At 51.5% G+C, this 17977-nt stretch overlaps 1 protein-coding gene across 1 annotated transcript; it reads right to left on the bottom strand.

Moving 5' to 3' along the window:
• Positions 1 to 7821: 7821 nt before the first annotated feature.
• On the bottom strand, positions 7822 to 16627 carry LOC311327751 (E3 ubiquitin-protein ligase pellino homolog 1-like; the record flags this gene model as incomplete). The annotated part of the gene is made up of 6 exons (XM_084460843.1): positions 7822 to 8567; positions 10331 to 10519; positions 10965 to 11162; positions 13068 to 13169; positions 13678 to 13807; positions 16545 to 16627. The coding sequence occupies 6 exons, from the start codon at positions 16625 to 16627 to the stop codon at positions 7995 to 7997; spliced, it is 1275 nt and encodes a 424-aa protein (XP_084316969.1). The 3' UTR covers positions 7822 to 7994.
• Between the last annotated feature and the right edge of the window lie 1350 nt (positions 16628 to 17977).

Genomic DNA, 17977 nt, shown 5'->3' with positions numbered 1-17977 from the left:
TGGTAGAGCGGTGGCTCAGCCCTGGTTCTGGTAGAGCGGTGGCTCAGCCCTGGTTCTGGTAGAGCGGTGGCTCAGCCCTGGTTCTGGTAGAGCGGTGGCTCAGCCCTGGTTCTGGTAGAGCGGTGGCTCAGCCCTGGAGCTGAATAAAGTGCAATATGGAAGTCAGACTATGGTTTGTTTGTGTTTCTATCCTGATAACGGAGGGTGTGTAGTGGTGTGTAGTGGTGTGTAGTGGTGTGTAGTGGTGTGTAGTGGTGTGTAGTGAACGTAGTGGCCTCCAGACAGTGTCTAGGCTAAAGGTCTATGGAGAACAGAGCTCCATCTCTGTCCCTGAGTGCTCAAGGTCTAGAACCCCACCCCTTCACGCTGCAGTCACAAGGAACCGTCACGTAGAGGTAGAACCCTGTTCACAAGGAACCGTCACGTAGAGGTAGAACCCTGTTCATGACCCAGGCATTGTGTGTTTGTGGGCGTAGTACTTCTAGGACTTCATTTCAGGAGGCTACACTCATGATGTGTGTGTGTGTGTGTGTGTGTGTGTGTGTGGGTGTGTGTGTTTGTGTGTGTGTGTGTGTGTGTGTAACTGTGTGTTGAATACAGGGAACCCAGGGAAGAATAGGAAAGGTCAGTGGAAATGAGGTTATGTTTCACTGCAGAACCGTGTGACCTTATGTTGCTGGGGAATGGACCCTAGCTCCCTCAGGCCGACCGACACCTGACCTCCTCAAGGGACCTGACCCTAATCCCCTCATCCCTTCAGCCAGGACGGGACAGAATAAGATATCATGAAGAACACCGCCCTCTGGTGGTCGGGACACAAAAGTCCCAAATTCGTATCTTTTAATTTCTCTTTGAGACCAAGTTTTCATCCCAGGGCCGGTTCTAGGATTCCATGTGGAATGTTCTGTTGATTCAAGCGTTCAACCAGCTTGGAACATGTGTAGTTGTGTACATCTTAGAGCTGTGTGTGTAACATGTGTAGTTGTGTACATCTTAGAGCTGTGTGTGTAACATGGATAGTTGTGTACATCTTAGAGCTGTGTGTGTAACATGGATAGTTGTGTACATCTCAAGGCTGTGGAGCAGGAAGTGACATCATCCTAACGAGACGGCTGATGTATCATGAAGCTGGTTGAGATTAAGTGTAGACTCAATTGTAGACTGCCCTCTCTACAGGACCTGCACGCCTCCAGGACCCTAAAACGGGCCAGAAAGATGGTTCCTGACCCCCCCACACACACTGACTCTATACCCCCCCCCCCTAACCACTAACACACAACCTCTGATTGCTCCACACACCTCAACAGCACACACACTGACTCACTGAACACACAAAACATCTCATCTATCACACTACACTCTGCACACACACTGAACACACACTCAACACTCTCCATTCTGGACATAGTATGTAAATTGCAGCTGTGCCTCCCTTTTTAACAACATATCATATTTTATATCATGTTATTTGAATTGCATTTGCCTTGTCCTGTCCTGCACCCTGTCCTACGTTGCCTGCAACAGTGTCTGCCTGTCATTACCCTGGTCAGAGTCCTAGTATGTGAACCATATACTGTACACGGCCAATAAAACACATTTGAATCTTGAATGAAGAGCTGCTTGAGGAATTAACAGTCTCTTGCAGCTGATCGCTGAGACAGAGCAGAGAAGGTCTGTGGAAATTCACCTGTTAATAATCCTGATAAACTCACTCTCCCCCAAGCAGTCAACACACACACACACACACACACACACACACACACACACACACACACACAGCATATTAGATCCAGGCTACAGAGTAAAAGGTGTAATTATGTTAAACGTTATTGTTTAAAGGTGGTACAAAAACTGTTCCATTTGAAACATTCTCAGCTTTAGTCTCAGTGTGAGGAGGAGACGGCCGAGTAGAGGACGAGTAGAGGACGTTGGAAGAGAGACGGTGTCTTCGAGAGCAGCCATGTAGACGGGGATCAGTTACCAGTACAGAGAGTAAAGCCCTTTACACACTGTTCCCACAGAGAAACATGATGCCCTTAACAAGTCCACAAGTTAGAGGACACACACACAAACATGAAAACACTAAGGAACACACAGGAAATCCTTTGCAAAGTGAGAATGTGTTTGTCTCTACAGGCCAGATAGACGGACAGGTGTGTGTGTGTGTGTGTGACAGGTAACCAGGTGCTGGTTTTTCCCTGAGGTGAGTTCTATATAATACCATTCACACACTCCCTCCACATAATGAACTATATAATACCATTCACACACTCCCTCCACATAATGAACTATATAATACCATTCACACACTCCCTCCACATAATGAACTATGTTCATTAAAAACTTTATTATTTCAAGGATCATTTCACCATATTGATCCAGAGAAGCTGTGAATCTCAACATGAATACTGAATATGAAGACATTCATTAGAATACAGTAGAGGGTAAAACTACAGTAGAAGACCAGTCTGTGTGTGTGTGTGTGTGTGAGTGTGTGTGTGTGTACTGAATCAGCCCTCAACAGTCACCATATAGCAACCAATGTACAGTAGCTAACTAATGATGCAACAATCACACACACGTGCATACAGTATGCACGCACGCACACACACCTTTGGGGTGTTGGGCTGGTTCTTTGCGTTAAGGGAAGAAACCATCGGAGAAGTCCGACTGGCATTCAGACTTATGGAACTCAAATTTCCACAACGCTTGGGAGAAATGTGGGGTTTCCAACCCAAATCTATTGCTCATAGGTTATGGAAACATAGAAAAGTATGACTGGATAGACACAGAACAAAGACATAATACACATCCATTAAACAAAGCCAAGAGCACACGATTAGACTGCAAACACTATAGTTTAAATACTGACGGACATCCCTCCAATCAGATGCCAGAGAGGCAAAATGGCGAAGGGGAAGAAGGACACACAGAACCCTCAAAACACGCCGCTAACTTGATCTGATTAACATCATAATAACCCTCACAGCACAACTCTATCTTTATATCTGATGTTCAAATAAAAATGTTCAGGAGTTCTGAAGTTCGTCATGTTTAAGAAGAACAACATGGTGAAGAGAATGTAGTTTGTTGCTGTGGGCTTATGTTTATAGGCCATAAATAAGTATATGTACCTATCGCTTATAGGATATTGCAATAATAAATGTGAATACAACTGTATATCGCCATACAGTTGGTTAGTAGAGTAGATACATACTGCTTACAAAAACAGAATAATTCACCCAGAAGTGTCTTGGTATTTTTTGTCTGTTGTTTCACATGAAAATATAGTAATCTTTGTTTTTTATTCAGCATAGCAAAAAGCAATATAAAGGTCACTTAAAAAGAGAGTCAGAAAAGAGCCCTGAAAATCTGGAAGTCAGGGAAACAAAAAGTTTCAAAAAAGATAAACTGAGGAAAATAATATATCCAAGTGTGTGTGTGATCTGGGGTGCTACAGGGCCAGGGGGGGTCCTTAGGTGTGTCCTCACCCTAACCCTGTCCCTCAGGGGGGGTCCTTAGGTGTGTCTTCACCCTGTCCCTCAGTCCTGGACCAGGGGGGGTCCTGAGGTGTGTCCTAACCAGGCGCGGATCTATGGGTGTGTCCTCACCCTAACCCTGTCCCTCAGGGGGGGTCCTTAGGTGTGTCTTCACCCTGTCTCCCAGTCCAGGACCAGGGGGGGTCCTGAGGTGTGTCCCAGGCGCGGATCTATGGGTGGGCCTGGGTGGGCCTAGGATCTATGGGTGGGCCTGGGTGGGCCTAGACCCGCCCAGATTGACAGCTGGCCCACCCAGTCAGATTCATGAAAATACATATTTTTTATAATAAAATAAAAATAAAATATTTTTAAAGTTTAATTTTCACTAACTACCTTGAATGTGAATAGTTTTGTCTTGGAAATGATTAAAAGTATGTATTAATACTAATAATATTCAACTTCCTCTCTTACGTTTACATTGCGTCAACCGTCTTTTTCGTACTGCGTAAGTGAACGTGACCTGATTGGCGCCGGCGGGCAGCTGTTCAGTGCGCATGCGCTATGACGGCTAAACAGCTCACATGGACCCGCTTTCTTCAAAAGCCACGTCTGGAAGAGAAGGACAGTTTGGACCAGAGGCCTCGTCCAGAGACAGAGGGGAGGGTCGTGGTGAGATGTCCACAGATTCAACATCTCCTGAGTGTCATGCCGTAATAATAACGTGAGCAGACAAGCTGAAGCTCCACCGAAGCGACCCTCACTGCCACCGGCTTCTGACCCAGCAAACACGCAACGTCAGGGAGACGTTCAGATCACGTCTTAATAACGTCCTGGTCCAGAACCCCGTGTGTTCGTCTGCTGGACCCCTCAATATTCACACGTCTGGCTTGGACCCCTCTAAGACGTCTGTGGACGTGCAGAACGGGTTCAATATCTGAACGTAAAAAAAAACATTCACTCTGGCTCCTAATTGGATGTCTATGGACGTCCGAAAAAGTCAAAAAAGACATGTAAAAGACGTGTTTTAGACGTGTCTTTGTGTTGAGACTATTTTTGGTTAAATAGAAACATTATGTATAATTTGTTTTTTGGCCTACAGAAAATGGTCTTGATTTATGTTGATGGAATTATTTATGTTTATAATTTGAAAGCAGTAGCCTACAGTGAGCCTACATTCTTGAGCCATTGTGGCTGCGTGTCACCATTGCTAATTGAATTATTGAATGATTGTTTTCACACCTGTGAGAGTCAACTGATTGTGGGTTGGAGTTGGGGTGTGCTATTTTAGTTCAGTTCATACTGCTGCCTGTCGTTGGGCAAGAGAGATGGTGATACTTCTTGTATGAAAAAAAAGGAAGAGAAAATAAAATCTTCAGTCGAAGCAAAGAAATCGGATTCCAGCACTTTATTCAGGATTTAAAACTTTGCTCAGTGGGGAAGAGGAAGTTCCACCGAAGCGACCTTCACTGCCACCAGCTTCTGAAGAGCTCACTGGTAGACTAGACCTGGACCAGGTCTAACTGGTAGGCTTGACCTGGACCAGGTCTAACTGGTAGGCTAGACCTGGACCAGGTCTAACTGGTAGACTAGACCTGGACCAGGTCTAACTGGTAGGCTTGACCTGGACCAGGTCTAACTGGTAGGCTATACCTGGACCAGGTCTAACTGGTAGGCTAGACCTGGACCAGGTCTAACTGGTAGGCTAGTCCTGGACCAGGTCTAACTGGTAGGCTAGTCCTGGACCAGGTCTAACTGGTAGGCTAGTCCTGGACCAGGTCTAACTGGTAACTCCTCCACCGTCAGAGACTTTCCTCCACAACAAACCGGATCAAGACCCGCCTGAGATCATCCATGTTGAGATCATCCATGTTGAGATCATCCATGTTGAGATCATCCATGTTGAGATCATCCATGTTGAGATCATCCATGTTGACCGGACGCTTGAACAACCTGACGCTTCTGTCGTTTGAAAGAGAACTAACAGAGACATGGGATCATGACCACATCATCAGTCTCTTCAATTCAAAACCCAGACGACTCCGCCTTGTATAACCAACCGATAAGGTAGGCCATCATCATCATCATCATCATCATCATGATGAAGGTAGGCCATGGTTTCATATTTGAGTCTGGCCCGCCGTGGCATGTATGTTTATCATCATCATCATCATCATGATGAAGGTAGGCCATGGTTTCATATTTGAGTCTGGCCCGCCGTGGCATGTATGTTTATGATTGCAGGCCCCCTCTGTGAGCGAGGGACTTCTGAATGGTGACAGGCTACTGTAGGCTATTGGCTATTTAATTTGTGTTTGTATGATGACAGCCCGCCGTGGCATGCATTGATTGATTGATTGATTGATTAATTGTGGTTGTATCCCTGTCAGTGCACTAACGAGGGTTATGCAACATTTGTTATTATCGCGAGATGTTCCATCCATTCATCTGGCTGCTCATACACAGGTCTAAAACGTGCGGTGAGGAGTTTCACTCAGGCCTACCCACATTTCTCCAGGCCTACCCATCAGCCACTTTCTGGATCCGCCACTGGTGTGTCCTAACCATGTCCCTCAGTCCAGGACCAGGGTGTGTCCTCACCCTAACCATGTCCCTCAGTCCAGGACCAGGTGTGTCCTCACCCTAACCCTGTCCCTCAGTCCTGGACCAGGGGGGGTCCTTAGGTGTGTCCTCACCCTAACCCTGTCCCTCAGTCCTGGACCAGGGGGGGTCCTGAGGTTTGTCAGTCAGGCTGTGAGGTCACGTAGTGACGGGGACTTCTGAAGAGCGCAGCACGCAGAAGGGGAGGAGTCTGGAGGACTGAATCTCCCGGGCCAATCAGATTCACCAAAACCTACATCCATCCGGTGCTTCAGACTCCTAACGCAAATATGTATTTATTTCAGCTAAAAGGTTGAAATTGATGGTTAATAGACGTGGCCGCTATTCTTACGGCGCGCGGCATTACATTCAATTCATCAGTACAAAAAGACACCGTAAGAATAGTCACTGCCTTTTTTGTGACTAATATTTACATGTTAGCGATGTCACTTACATTATTCAGAGTTTCAGCGTAATGTCATCTGACCTGCGTGTGCCACCATGTGACGTGACTTGGGGTCGTGTTCACAGAGTTTCCACGGCAGATCCGAGAGCAGCCCGTTCAAAATCCCCTCGTCCATAAACTACCGTTTGAACGTCCCTGAACATCACTTAGCCCTTTCAGATGGAAATGTTCTCCGTCTTGAGGAGCTCTGATCGACTAGTAGCTCATTCTCAACCTAGTAGCTCATTCTCAACCTAGTAGCTCATTCTCAACCTAGTAGCTCATTCTCAACCTAGTAGCTCATTCTCCTCCTAGTAGCTCATTCTCCTCCTAGTAGCTCATTCTCAACCTAGTAGCTCATTCTCAACCTAGTAGCTCATTCTCCTCCTAGTAGCTCATTCTCAGCCTAGTAGCTCATTCTCAACCTAGTAGCTCATTCTCAGCCTAGTAGCTCATTCTCCTCCTAGTAGCTCATTCTCCTCCTAGTAGCTCATTCTCAGCCTAGTAGCTCATTCTCCTCCTAGTAGCTCATTCTCAACCTAGTAGCTCATTCTCAACCTAGTAGCTCATTCTCAACCTAGTAGCTCATTCTCCTCCTAGTAGCTCATTCTCCTCCTAGTAGCTCATTCTCAGCCTAGTAGCTCATTCTCCTCCTAGTAGCTCATTCTCAACCTAGTAGCTCATTCTCAACCTAGTAGCTCATTCTCCTCCTAGTAGCTCATTCTCAACCTAGTAGCTCATTCTCAACCTAGTAGCTCATTCTCCTCCTAGTAGCTCATTCTCCTCCTAGTAGCTCATTCTCAACCTAGTAGCTCATTCTCAACCTAGTAGCTCATTCTCCTCCTAGTAGCTCATTCTCAGCCTAGTAGCTCATTCTCAACCTAGTAGCTCATTCTCAGCCTAGTAGCTCATTCTCAACCTAGTAGCTCATTCTCAACCTAGTAGCTCATTCTCCTCCTAGTAGCTCATTCTCAACCTAGTAGCTCATTCTCAACCTAGTAGCTCATTCTCAGCCTAGTAGCTCATTCTCAACCTAGTAGCTCATTCTCAACCTAGTAGCTCATTCTCAGCCTAGTAGCTCATTCTCAACCTAGTAGCTCATTCTCAACCTAGTAGCTCATTCTCCTCCTAGTAGCTCATTCTCAACCTAGTAGCTCATTCTCAACCTAGTAGCTCATTCTCAACCTAGTAGCTCATTCTCCTCCTAGTAGCTCATTCTCCTCCTAGTAGCTCATTCTCCTCCTAGTAGCTCATTCTCAACCTAGTAGCTCATTCTCAGCCTAGTAGCTCATTCTCAGCTCAAGGAAAACAGGATGTTGAGATGATTCTCCAGGACGACACACGACGACTTTCCAGGACATCTTACTTCTCCTTCTCATTTTTCCGTGCATTTTCCGCAACTGGAAAACCGGTCACCCATTTTTTTCCCGTGTTTTCCAGGACGCGTGGGACCCGCCCCCGTCGGTCTCTCTCTAGTCCAGCGGCCCCTGGAAGATGAGTCTCACGTAGCCCTGCTCGCCGGTCAGCTGCTGGGCGCAGAAGGGGCAGGCGGCGTGGAAGGTGTGCGTCCCGTGGGGGAGGGGGATCTGGCTCCAGAAGCCCGCCGTCTTCTCTGAGCTCACGTGGCCGCAGGGGCAGAAGGCGTGTGTGGGCGGCGCCGCGTCCAGGTAGAAGCCCGCCTCGCAGCCCAGCCACAGCGGGACGTAGGGCCCCCGGGCCCGGCACATGGGGCACTCCCTCAGCGTCCCCTCCCCGCCCTCCCGGCGCTGGTTGCCCCAGTCGTGGTAGCCGTGCACGTGGCCGCACTGCAGGTAGGCCCAGGGCTGCTTCTCGTCCGGCGTGTCCTTGCGGCGCATGGAGGGGAAGGCCAGCGTGTTGAAGCCCACGGGGCACTGCGGCCGCGCCGCGTTGATCTCCTGACGCAGCGCCTCCAGGTGCTTGAGGGTGGGCGTGCGAGACAGACCCTCCGCCGTGCGCCACAGCAGCGTGGCGCCGCACAGGTCGATCAGAGAGCCGTCCATCAGCTCCTGACTCTCACTCTCCACCTACAGGGAGGGAGGGAGGGAGAGACAGGGGGAGAGAGGAGGGAGGGAGGGAGAGAGAGAGGGAGAGACAGGGGGAGAAGGGAGGGGGAGAAGGGAGGGAGGGAGGGAGGGAGGGAGAGAGGAGGGAGAGACGGGAGGGGGAGAGAGGGAGAGGGAGAGAGAGGGAGAGAGAGAAAGGGGGAGAAGGGAGAGAGGGAGGGGGACAGAGGAGGAAAGTGGGAGATCGTTTTAGAATTTTGTATTTTATTTCAAAATCAATATACTTAATGCAGGACAAACGCTGTATTAATTCACTGTTACACAGCTGGACACAGACACAGAAAACAGTCCCTGCAGGACCACAGAACGCATTATTGTCAAAGCATTCCTGAAGGCCAATACTCGGGTGATGTGTACTACTCAATCAGACCACTAGGGGGCAGACGAGCAGCTCGGTGAACACAGATGGAGTCAGGAGACAGGAAACTCCAGATGTTGATGTCAGTTCTAATGTGAATTGGTCATTTTCTATTGGCTGCTATCAAAACTGTCAATTAACTGGGAAATAACAGGGTTCTTGAACATTATTGCACACATGGTTAACCTCTCAATATTAAGGCCCAGCGCAGATAAGATAATGATGAATCTGTGCTGCGCTGGGTGAGGTGATAAGGACCTGCTACCCAGCAGAGAGGTGTGGAATCATGCTCTATCTTTTGGCTTCCGCCTCTCTCTCTGATTGGATACTGACACTCTTGGTAACATCTCCTATTGGTCGGATGTCATTAAGGCCACTTGGAGGATCCCCTTACTAGCTCTTGTTGCGCATTATGGAGCTGTCGTCATGGAGACGACATCCCTCCCCCCCCAGGTGGCTGGTGACAGACGAGCCCTTTGAACCCTGAGTGAGTGTCTGAGCGCGTGTGTCACAATATCACGTGTGTGTGTGTGTGCTTTTCTACACCTGCATCGTGTGTGTATGTGTGTGTGCGTTAGGGTCAGGGTTCTATGTGTGTGTGTTAGGGTTCTATCGTGTGTGTGTGTGTGTGTGCGTTAGGGTTCTATCATGTGTGTGTGTGTGTGCATTAGGTTTAGGGTTCCATCTTGTGTGTGTGTGCGTTATGGTTAGGGTTCTATCTTGTGTGTGTGTGTGCATTAGGGTTAGGGTTCTATCATGTGTGTGTTAGGGTTCTATGGTGTGTGTGTGTGTGTGTGTATGTGTGTTAGGGTTCTATGGTGTGTGTGTGTGTGTGTGTTAGGGCTCTATGGTGTGTGTGTGTGTGTGTTAGGGTTCTATGGTGTGTGTGTGTGTGTGTGTGTGTGTGTGTTAGGGTTCTATGGTGTGTGTGTGTGTGTGTTAGGGTTCTATGGTGTGTGTGTGTGTGTGTTAGGGTTCTATGGTGTGTGTGTGTGTGTGTGTGTTAGGGTTCTATGGTGTGTGTGTGTGTGTGTGTGTGTGTGTTAGGGTTCTATCATGTGTGTGCGTGTGTTAGGGTTCTATGGTGTGTGTGTGTGTGTGTTAGGGTTCTATGGTGTGTGTGTTAGGGTTCTATGGTGTGTGTGTGTGTGTGTGTGTGTGTGTGTGTGTTAGGGTTCTATCATGTGTGTGTGTGTGTGTGTTAGGGTTCTATGGTGTGTGTGTTAGGGTTCTATGGTGTGTGTGTGTATGTGTGTGTGTGTGTGTGTGTGTGTGTTAGGGTTCTATGGTGTGTGTGTGTGTGTGTGTGTGTGTGTGTGTGTGTGTGTGTGTGTGTGTGTGTGTGTGTTTCTCATCTCTCTCTCACCATCTTCCCTCGCTGCTGTGCGGAGCGCGTCTCTCTGAGGGTGAAGACGTTCCCGCAGACGGAGATCTCCCTCCACACGCCGGGCTGGGAGGCGTGGCTGAAGCCGTGGCGCGGGTGCATCACCAGCACGCCGTTCGTGGTCAGACCGTCCATCTGGCCGTCCGGCGTCCTCCACTTAGCCGCCTTCTCCTGGACGAGGGACGAGAAGACAGCGCTGTCACTCAACACTCATCCTTCTCCTGGACGAGGGACGAGAAGACAGCGCTGTCACTCAACACTCATCCTTCTCCTGGACGAGGGACGAGAAGACAGCGCTGTCACTCAACACTCATCCTTCTCCTGGACGAGGGACGAGAAGACAGCGCTGTCACTCAACACTCATCCTTCTCCTGGACGAGGGACGAGAAGACAGCGCTGTCACTCAACACTCATCCTTCTCCTGGACGAGGGACGAGAAGACAGCGCTGTCACTCAACACTCATCCTTCTCCTGGACGAGGGACGAGAAGACAGCGCTGTCACAAACAAAGAAACATCAAATCAACAAAGAAAGAACAACACAACTGAAGCACACACACACACACACACGTCTCACACACACACACACAGACGCAGAAACACACGCACACACTCACCCCCAAGAAGATGTTCTTGGAGGAGTCGAAGCCGGCGGCGTAGATGCGTGCCGTGTAGGGCGGCGTGCGCTGGCACATGATGCGGCAGGCGAAGCGCGAGATGGTGCTCTGGACCGCCTGGGGGTCGGCGTGGCTCTGGCTGCCCGCTACCGTGTCCGTCACCACGAAGTCTATAGGGCCCTCTGTGGAGCGGCCGATCTGGAGGAGGAGAGAGAGAGGAGGGGAGGAGAGAGAGAGGGTGAGGAGGGGAGGAGAGGAGGAGAGAGAGAGGGTGAGGAGAGAAGTCTATAGGGCCCTCTGTGGATCGGCCGATCTGGAGGAGGAGAGAGAGGGGAGGGGAGGAGAGAGAGAGGGTGAGGAGAGAGGAGGAGAGAGAGAGGGTGAGGAGAGAAGGAGAGAGAGGGGAGGGGAGGAGAGAGGGTGAGGAGAGAAGTCTATAGGGCCCTCTGTGGATCGGCCGATCTGGGGGAGGAGAGAGAGAGGAGGGGAGGAGAGAGAGAGGGTGAGGAGAGAGGAGGAGAGAGAGAGAGGAGGAGAGAGAGAGGGTGAGGAGAGAAGTCTATAGGACCCTCTGTGGATCGGCCGATCTGGGGGAGGAGAGGGAGGGGAGGAGGGGAGGAGGGGAGGAGAGAGGGGGGAGGGGAGGAGAGGAGGAGAGAGAGAGGGTGAGGAGAGAAGTCTATAGGGCCCTCTGTGGATCGGCCGATCTGGGGGAGGAGAGAGAGAGAGAGAGAGGGTGAGGAGAGAGGGGAGGAGGGGAGGAGAGAAGGAGAGAGAGGGTGAGGAGGGGAGGGGAGGAGAGAGGAGGAGAGAGAGAGGGTGAGGAGAGAAGTCTATAGGGCCCTCTGTGGATCGACCGATCTGGAGGAGGAGAGGGAGGGGAGGAGGGGAGGAGAGAGGGGGGAGGGGAGGAGAGGAGGAGAGAGAGAGAGGGTGAGGAGGGGAGGGGAGGGGAGGAGAGAGGAGGAGAGAGAGAGGGTGAGGAGAGAAGTCTATAGGGCCCTCTGTGGATCGACCGATCTGGAGGAGGAGAGGGAGGGGAGGAGGGGAGGAGAGAAGGAGAGAGAGAGAGAGGGTGAGGAGAGAAGGAGAGAGAGGGGAGGGGAGGAGAGAGGGTGAGGAGAGAAGTCTATAGGACCCTCTGTGGATCGGCCGATCTGGGGGAGGAGAGAGAGAGAGGGTGAGGAGGGGAGGGGAGGGGAGGAGAGAGGGGAGGAGGGGAGGAGGGGAGGAGAGAGAGGAGGAGAGAGAGGGGAGGGGAGGAGAGAAGGAGAGAGAGGGGAGGGGAGGAGAGAGAGTGAGGAGAGAAGTCTCCTCACCCTCACCAAGTACCTGGAACATGTCTGTGCTGCTGTCCTGGGTGAGGGGTCAGTACCTGGGGGTGAGGGGTCAGTACCTGGGGGTGAGGGGTCAGTACCTGGGGGTCAGGGGTCAGTACCTGGGGGTCAGGGGTCAGTACCTGGGGGTGAGGGGTCAGTACCTGGGGGTCAGGGGTCAGTACCTGGGGGTGAGGGGTCAGTACCTGGGGGTGAGGGGTCAGTACCTGGGGGTCAGGGGTCAGTACCTGGGGGTGAGGGGTCAGTACCTGGGGGTGAGGGGTCAGTACCTGGGGGTCAGGGGTCAGTACCTGGGGGTGAGGGGTCAGTACCTGGGGGTGAGGGGTCAGTACCTGGAACATGTCTGTGCTGCTGTCCTGGGTGAGGGGTCAGGGGTCAGTACCTGGGGGTGAGGGGTCAGGGGTCAGTACCTGGAACATGTCAGTGCTGCTGTCCTGGGTGAGGGGTCAGGGGTCAGTACCTGGAACATGTCAGTGCTGCTGTCCTGGGTGAGGGGTCAGGGGTCAGTACCTGGAACATGTCTGTGCTGCTGTCCTGGGTGAGGGGTCAGGGGTCAGTACCTGGAACATGTCTGTGCTGCTGTCCTGGGTGAGGGGTGAGGGGTCAGTACCTGGGGGTGAGGGGTCAGGGGTCAGTACCTGGAACATGTCAGTGCTGCTGTCCTGGGTGAGGGGTCAGGGGTCAGTACCTGGAACATGTCTGTGCTGCTGTCCTGGGTGAGGGGTCAGGGGTCAGTACCTGGGGGTGAGGGGTCAGGGGTCAGTACCTGGAACATGTCAGTGCTGCTGTCCTGGGTGTACTCCACCACCACCGTGTGAGCTCGTGACAGCGTGTAGGAGATGCTGTGCTGGTCCTTGTTACTGATGGCCTACAGGGAGAGGGGAAAGAGGGAGAGAGGAGGGGAGAGAGGGAGAGAGGGAGAGAGATGAGGGGAGAGAGAGAGGGAGGGAGAGAGAGAGAGAGGAGGGGAGAGAGAGAGAGAGAGAGACAAATGTCAGTCAAAAATGTCAGAATATACTGTACTGCATCAGTTCATCCTAACATACTGTAGCAAGAGCACTGGCGTGCGCATGGTGAGTGTGTGTGTGTGTGAGTGTGAGTGTGTGTGTGTGTGTCCCACCTTAGCAGCCTGAGGAGAGCAGGCAGAGTGCACGTGTGTGTGTGTGTGTGTGTGTGTGTGTGTGTGTGTCTGTCTCACCTTAGCAGCCTGAGGAGAGCAGGCAGAGTGCACGGTGAGTGTGTGTGTGTGTGAGTGTGAGTGTGTGTGTGTGTGAGTGTGAGTGTGTGTGTGTGTGTCCCACCTTAGCAGCCTGAGGAGAGCAGGCAGAGTGCACGGTGAGTGTGTGTGTGTGTGAGTGTGTGTGTGTGTGTCTCACCTTAGCAGCCTGAGGAGAGCAGGCAGAGTGGACGGTGCTGGGCTGGACCCCGTTGGCTTTGGGCCGGCGACACAGACTAAAACGGCTTTTACGTCTGCCTCGGTCACCATTGGGCAGAGAGCCATTGTACCTACACACACACGCATGCACGTACACACACACACACACACACCCACACGCACGAGTCCATAAACAACAAGGCCCCTTAGCAAACCAGAAGAGTCACAGTGCAAGTAAACAGGTTTGTTTACAGGGATGAGATGATGACCACAAGCCTTCTCCCAGGGCCTTGTGCCTGTCGTTGAACTCACATCTGTGTGTGCGTTTGTGTGTGTGTACGTGTGTTTGTGTGTGTGTGTGTGTGTGTGTATGTGTGTGTGTGTACGTGTGTGACGTGTGGAATCACAGCCACAACACCAGAAATGCCAGCAATGGTCCCATTATGCAAACCAGTCCAAGAACTAGCTCCCTAAAGAATAGTTATTTACAGAGCCATTACAATTTGGAAAATGTTCCCCTTAATATCCTCCAGCTGGGCTGAACAGAAGCAGGGAAACCCGTGTTTATGGTTTCAGAGGGATGCTTGGTTGTTTAGTTTTCTTGGATATATGTTTGTTTTTTAATGATGCCATTTAAAAAACAGAATGATCTTTTGTTTATTTAGATTCAACGGGATGTGTAATGTTTGCTGGCTGGACCACAGGGAGACTGACCGATTGCCATGGCGTTAGCTAAAGGGATCCTTTAAATAAACAAGTTAACAAATAAACACTGCTCTTTCTCTCACACACACACACTTCCTCACTAAACTCTCCCAGCCTGGAACACACACTTCCTCACTAAACTCTCCCAGCCTGGAACACACACTTCCTCACTAAACTCTCCCAGCCTGGAACACACACTTCCTCACTAAACTCTCCCAGCCTGGAACACACACTTCCTCACTAAACTCTCCCAGCCTGGAACACACACTTCCTCACTAAACTCTCCCAGCCTGGAACACACACTTCCTCACTAAACTCTCCCAGCCTGGAACACACACTTCCTCACTAAACTCTCCCAGCCTGGAACACACACTTCCTCACTAAACTCTCCCAGCCTGGAACACACACTTCCTCACTAAACTCTCCCAGCCTGGAACACACACTTCCTCACTAAACTCTCCCAGCCTGGAACACACACTTCCTCACTAAACTCTCCCAGCCTGGAACACACACTTCCTCACTAAACTCTCCCAGCCTGGAACACACACTTCCTCACTAAACTCTCCCAGCCTGGAACACACACTTCCTCACTAAACTCTCCCAGCCTGGAACACACACTTCCTCACTAAACTCTCCCAGCCTGGAACACACACTTCCTCACTAAACTCTCCCAGCCTGGAACACACACTTCCTCACTAAACTCTCCCAGCCTGGAACACACACTTCCTCACTAAACTTTAATTTGTTTTTACGAGGAAGTCTGGCTTCCCTAGTGATGAGGCACAACACACAACAACCAACTGAGTCAGCAGGGTGTGTGTGTGTGTGTGTGTGTGTGTGTGTGTGTGTGTGTGTGTGTGTGTGTGTGTGTGTGTGTGTGTGTGTGTGTGTGTGTGTGTGTGTGTGTGTGGTGGGGGGGGGGGGGCATGACGGCGCTCTTGGGAACGTCCAGGAAAAAGATGACACACTCAGCTCCTGGGTTGGGGAGTTGGGAAAGAACGTGTGTGTGCGTGTGTGCGTGTGTGTGCGCGTGTCATATACCTCCAACACATTATTTCAACTGTACTACAGCTTTGAGAGAAAGTTGAATTTCTCAAACAACCAATAGCGGGACAACAGCTCCTCCCAGCCTCCTAGTTCCATCTCTCCTGGGAGACCAGCTGCTCTCCCAGGCCTCTAGGCTAGTGAGTGGTCTCTCTTACCCCAGCACGATGAGTGACTGGTCTCTCTTACCCCAGCACGATGAGGGAGTGGTCTCTCTTACCCCAGCACGATGAGGGAGTGGTCTCTCTTACCCCAGCACCATGAGTGAGTGGTCTCTCTTACCCCAGCACCATGAGTGACTGGTCTCTCTTACCCCAGCACCATGAGTGACTGGTCTCTCTTACCCCAGCACCATGAGTGAGTGGTCTCTCTTACCCCAGCACGATGAGGGAGTGGTCTCTCTTACCCCAGCACGATGAGGGAGTGGTCTCTCTTACCCCAGCACGATGAGTGACTGGTCTCTCTTACCCCAGCACCATGAGTGAGTGGTCTCTCTTACCCCAGCACCATGAGTGACTGGTCTCTCTTACCCCAGCACCATGAGTGAGTGGTCTCTCTTACCCCAGCACCATGAGTGAGTGGTCTCTCTTACCCCAGCACCATGAGTGAGTGGTCTCTCTTACCCCAGCACGATGAGTGAGTGGTCTCTCTTACCCCAGCACCATGAGTGAGTGGTCTCTCTTACCCCAGCACGATGAGTGAGTGGTCTCTCTTACCCCAGCACCATGAGTGAGTGGTCTCTCTTACCCCAGCACCATGAGTGAGTGGTCTCTCTTACCCCAGCACCATGAGTGACTGGTCTCTCTTACCCCAGCACCATGAGTGAGTGGTCTCTCTTACCCCAGCACCATGAGTGACTGGTCTCTCTTACCCCAGCACGATGAGGGAGTGGTCTCTCTTACCCCAGCACGATGAGGGAGTGGTCTCTCTTACCCCAGCACCATGAGTGAGTGGTCTCTCTTACCCCAGCACCATGAGTGACTGGTCTCTCTTACCCCAGCACGATGAGGGAGTGGTCTCTCTTACCCCAGCACGATGAGTGAGTGGTCTCTCTTACCCCAGCACGATGAGGGAGTGGTCTCTCTTACCCCAGCACCATGAGTGACTGGTCTCTCTTACCCCAGCACGATGAGCTCTCCAAACTTGACGGGCGCTTTGGTGGAGGCGGTGGTGGAGATGCTCTCCTCCTCGGAAGCAAACATTGGGCACGGGTGGCAGGGGGGTGGTGAGGAGGGCGAGGGTCGGGGGTGAGGAGGGAGTAGGGGAGGGAGGGGAGGTGGTGAGGAGGGAGTAGGGGGGGGAGGGGAGGTGGAAGGACACTGGAGGAATGGCGGAGGGGGGGAAGGGGGGAGGGGGGGGAGGGGAGGGTCAACTCAGCCTCAGCTCCTCCTCCTCATCCTGCATGAGTCCTGACCCGTCACTCACCCTCCAGAACAACCCTGCAGGGACAGAGAGACACCAGAGAGAGACAGATGACTCCTCTAGTCACTCAACACACTGTTAACATGCTCCATACCTGAACACAGGCCAACCCCCAACATACAGGCTAGCCTATAACTAGGTCATGAGGTGACTCTCTCTCTCTCTCTCTCTCACACACACACACACACACACACACACATAACACACCTCTTCCTTGTACACAGGAAACCACTGAGAAGGAGTGAACAAGCGAAATTAGGTTTTGAGAGAGAGAGATCTAATTTCCAAGATCTCTGATATCCATGAGATCTGTGAGTGTGCTGTGTGCTGGGGGTTCATGGCCCATGAATAAAGGATGGGGATTGGAGAGCTGTGCGGGTGGGCGGGGCTAGAATAGTCACACACACACACACACAGTTCACAAGAATAAGAAAGTACACGGTTAAACCACTGTGGTCGACCTGTCAACCACACACACTCAGTAGCTCAACACAGGAAATCACCAGGAGTCGACTCACACAGGATGTGAGTTTGACAGCAAGACAAAATGAACGCCACGATGTACTTGAAAGAGCACAGTAGTGAACATGCTGTCCCCCACCAATGAGGCTAACTAACCCTAGTACATCCCAGTCAGAAGAGTGGAGCAGGGGTGCAGCGCGGGGCAGTTACTGGCGCCCCAGGGCGGTCCGGGTGTGTTGGGTTGCATTGGGGGGGGGCGGTGGAGGGGGATGGTGGAGCTGAGATGCCTGGTGACGGGGATACTGATCTGGCCTGGAGGGGACCTCTGGAGAACATGATAGTCTCTCTCTCTCTGCCCGCTGGTCTCTCTCGGTCTCAGAAGCATGTTTAATCGATGAACAGGGACGCGCAGTGTAAAACATTATCCCGGAGAAACAGGACAGAGGGGAGGAGTCAGGCCAGGTCACATGGGAGTAACAGGACAGAGGGGAGGAGTCAGGCCAGGTCACATGGGAGAAACAGGACAGAGGGGAGGAGTCAGGCCAGGTCACATGGGAGGAACAGGACAGAGGGGAGGAGTCAGGCCAGGTCACATGGGAGGAACAGGACAGAGGGGAGGAGTCAGGCCAGGTCACATGGGAGGAACAGGACAGAGGGGAGGAGTCAGG

The sequence above is a fragment of the Borostomias antarcticus genome, assembly GCF_949987555.1.
Source record: "Borostomias antarcticus genome assembly, chromosome: 34".
NCBI classification, from domain to species: Eukaryota; Metazoa; Chordata; class Actinopteri; order Stomiiformes; family Stomiidae; genus Borostomias; species Borostomias antarcticus.
This window is presented reverse-complemented; position numbering and strand designations above follow the sequence as displayed.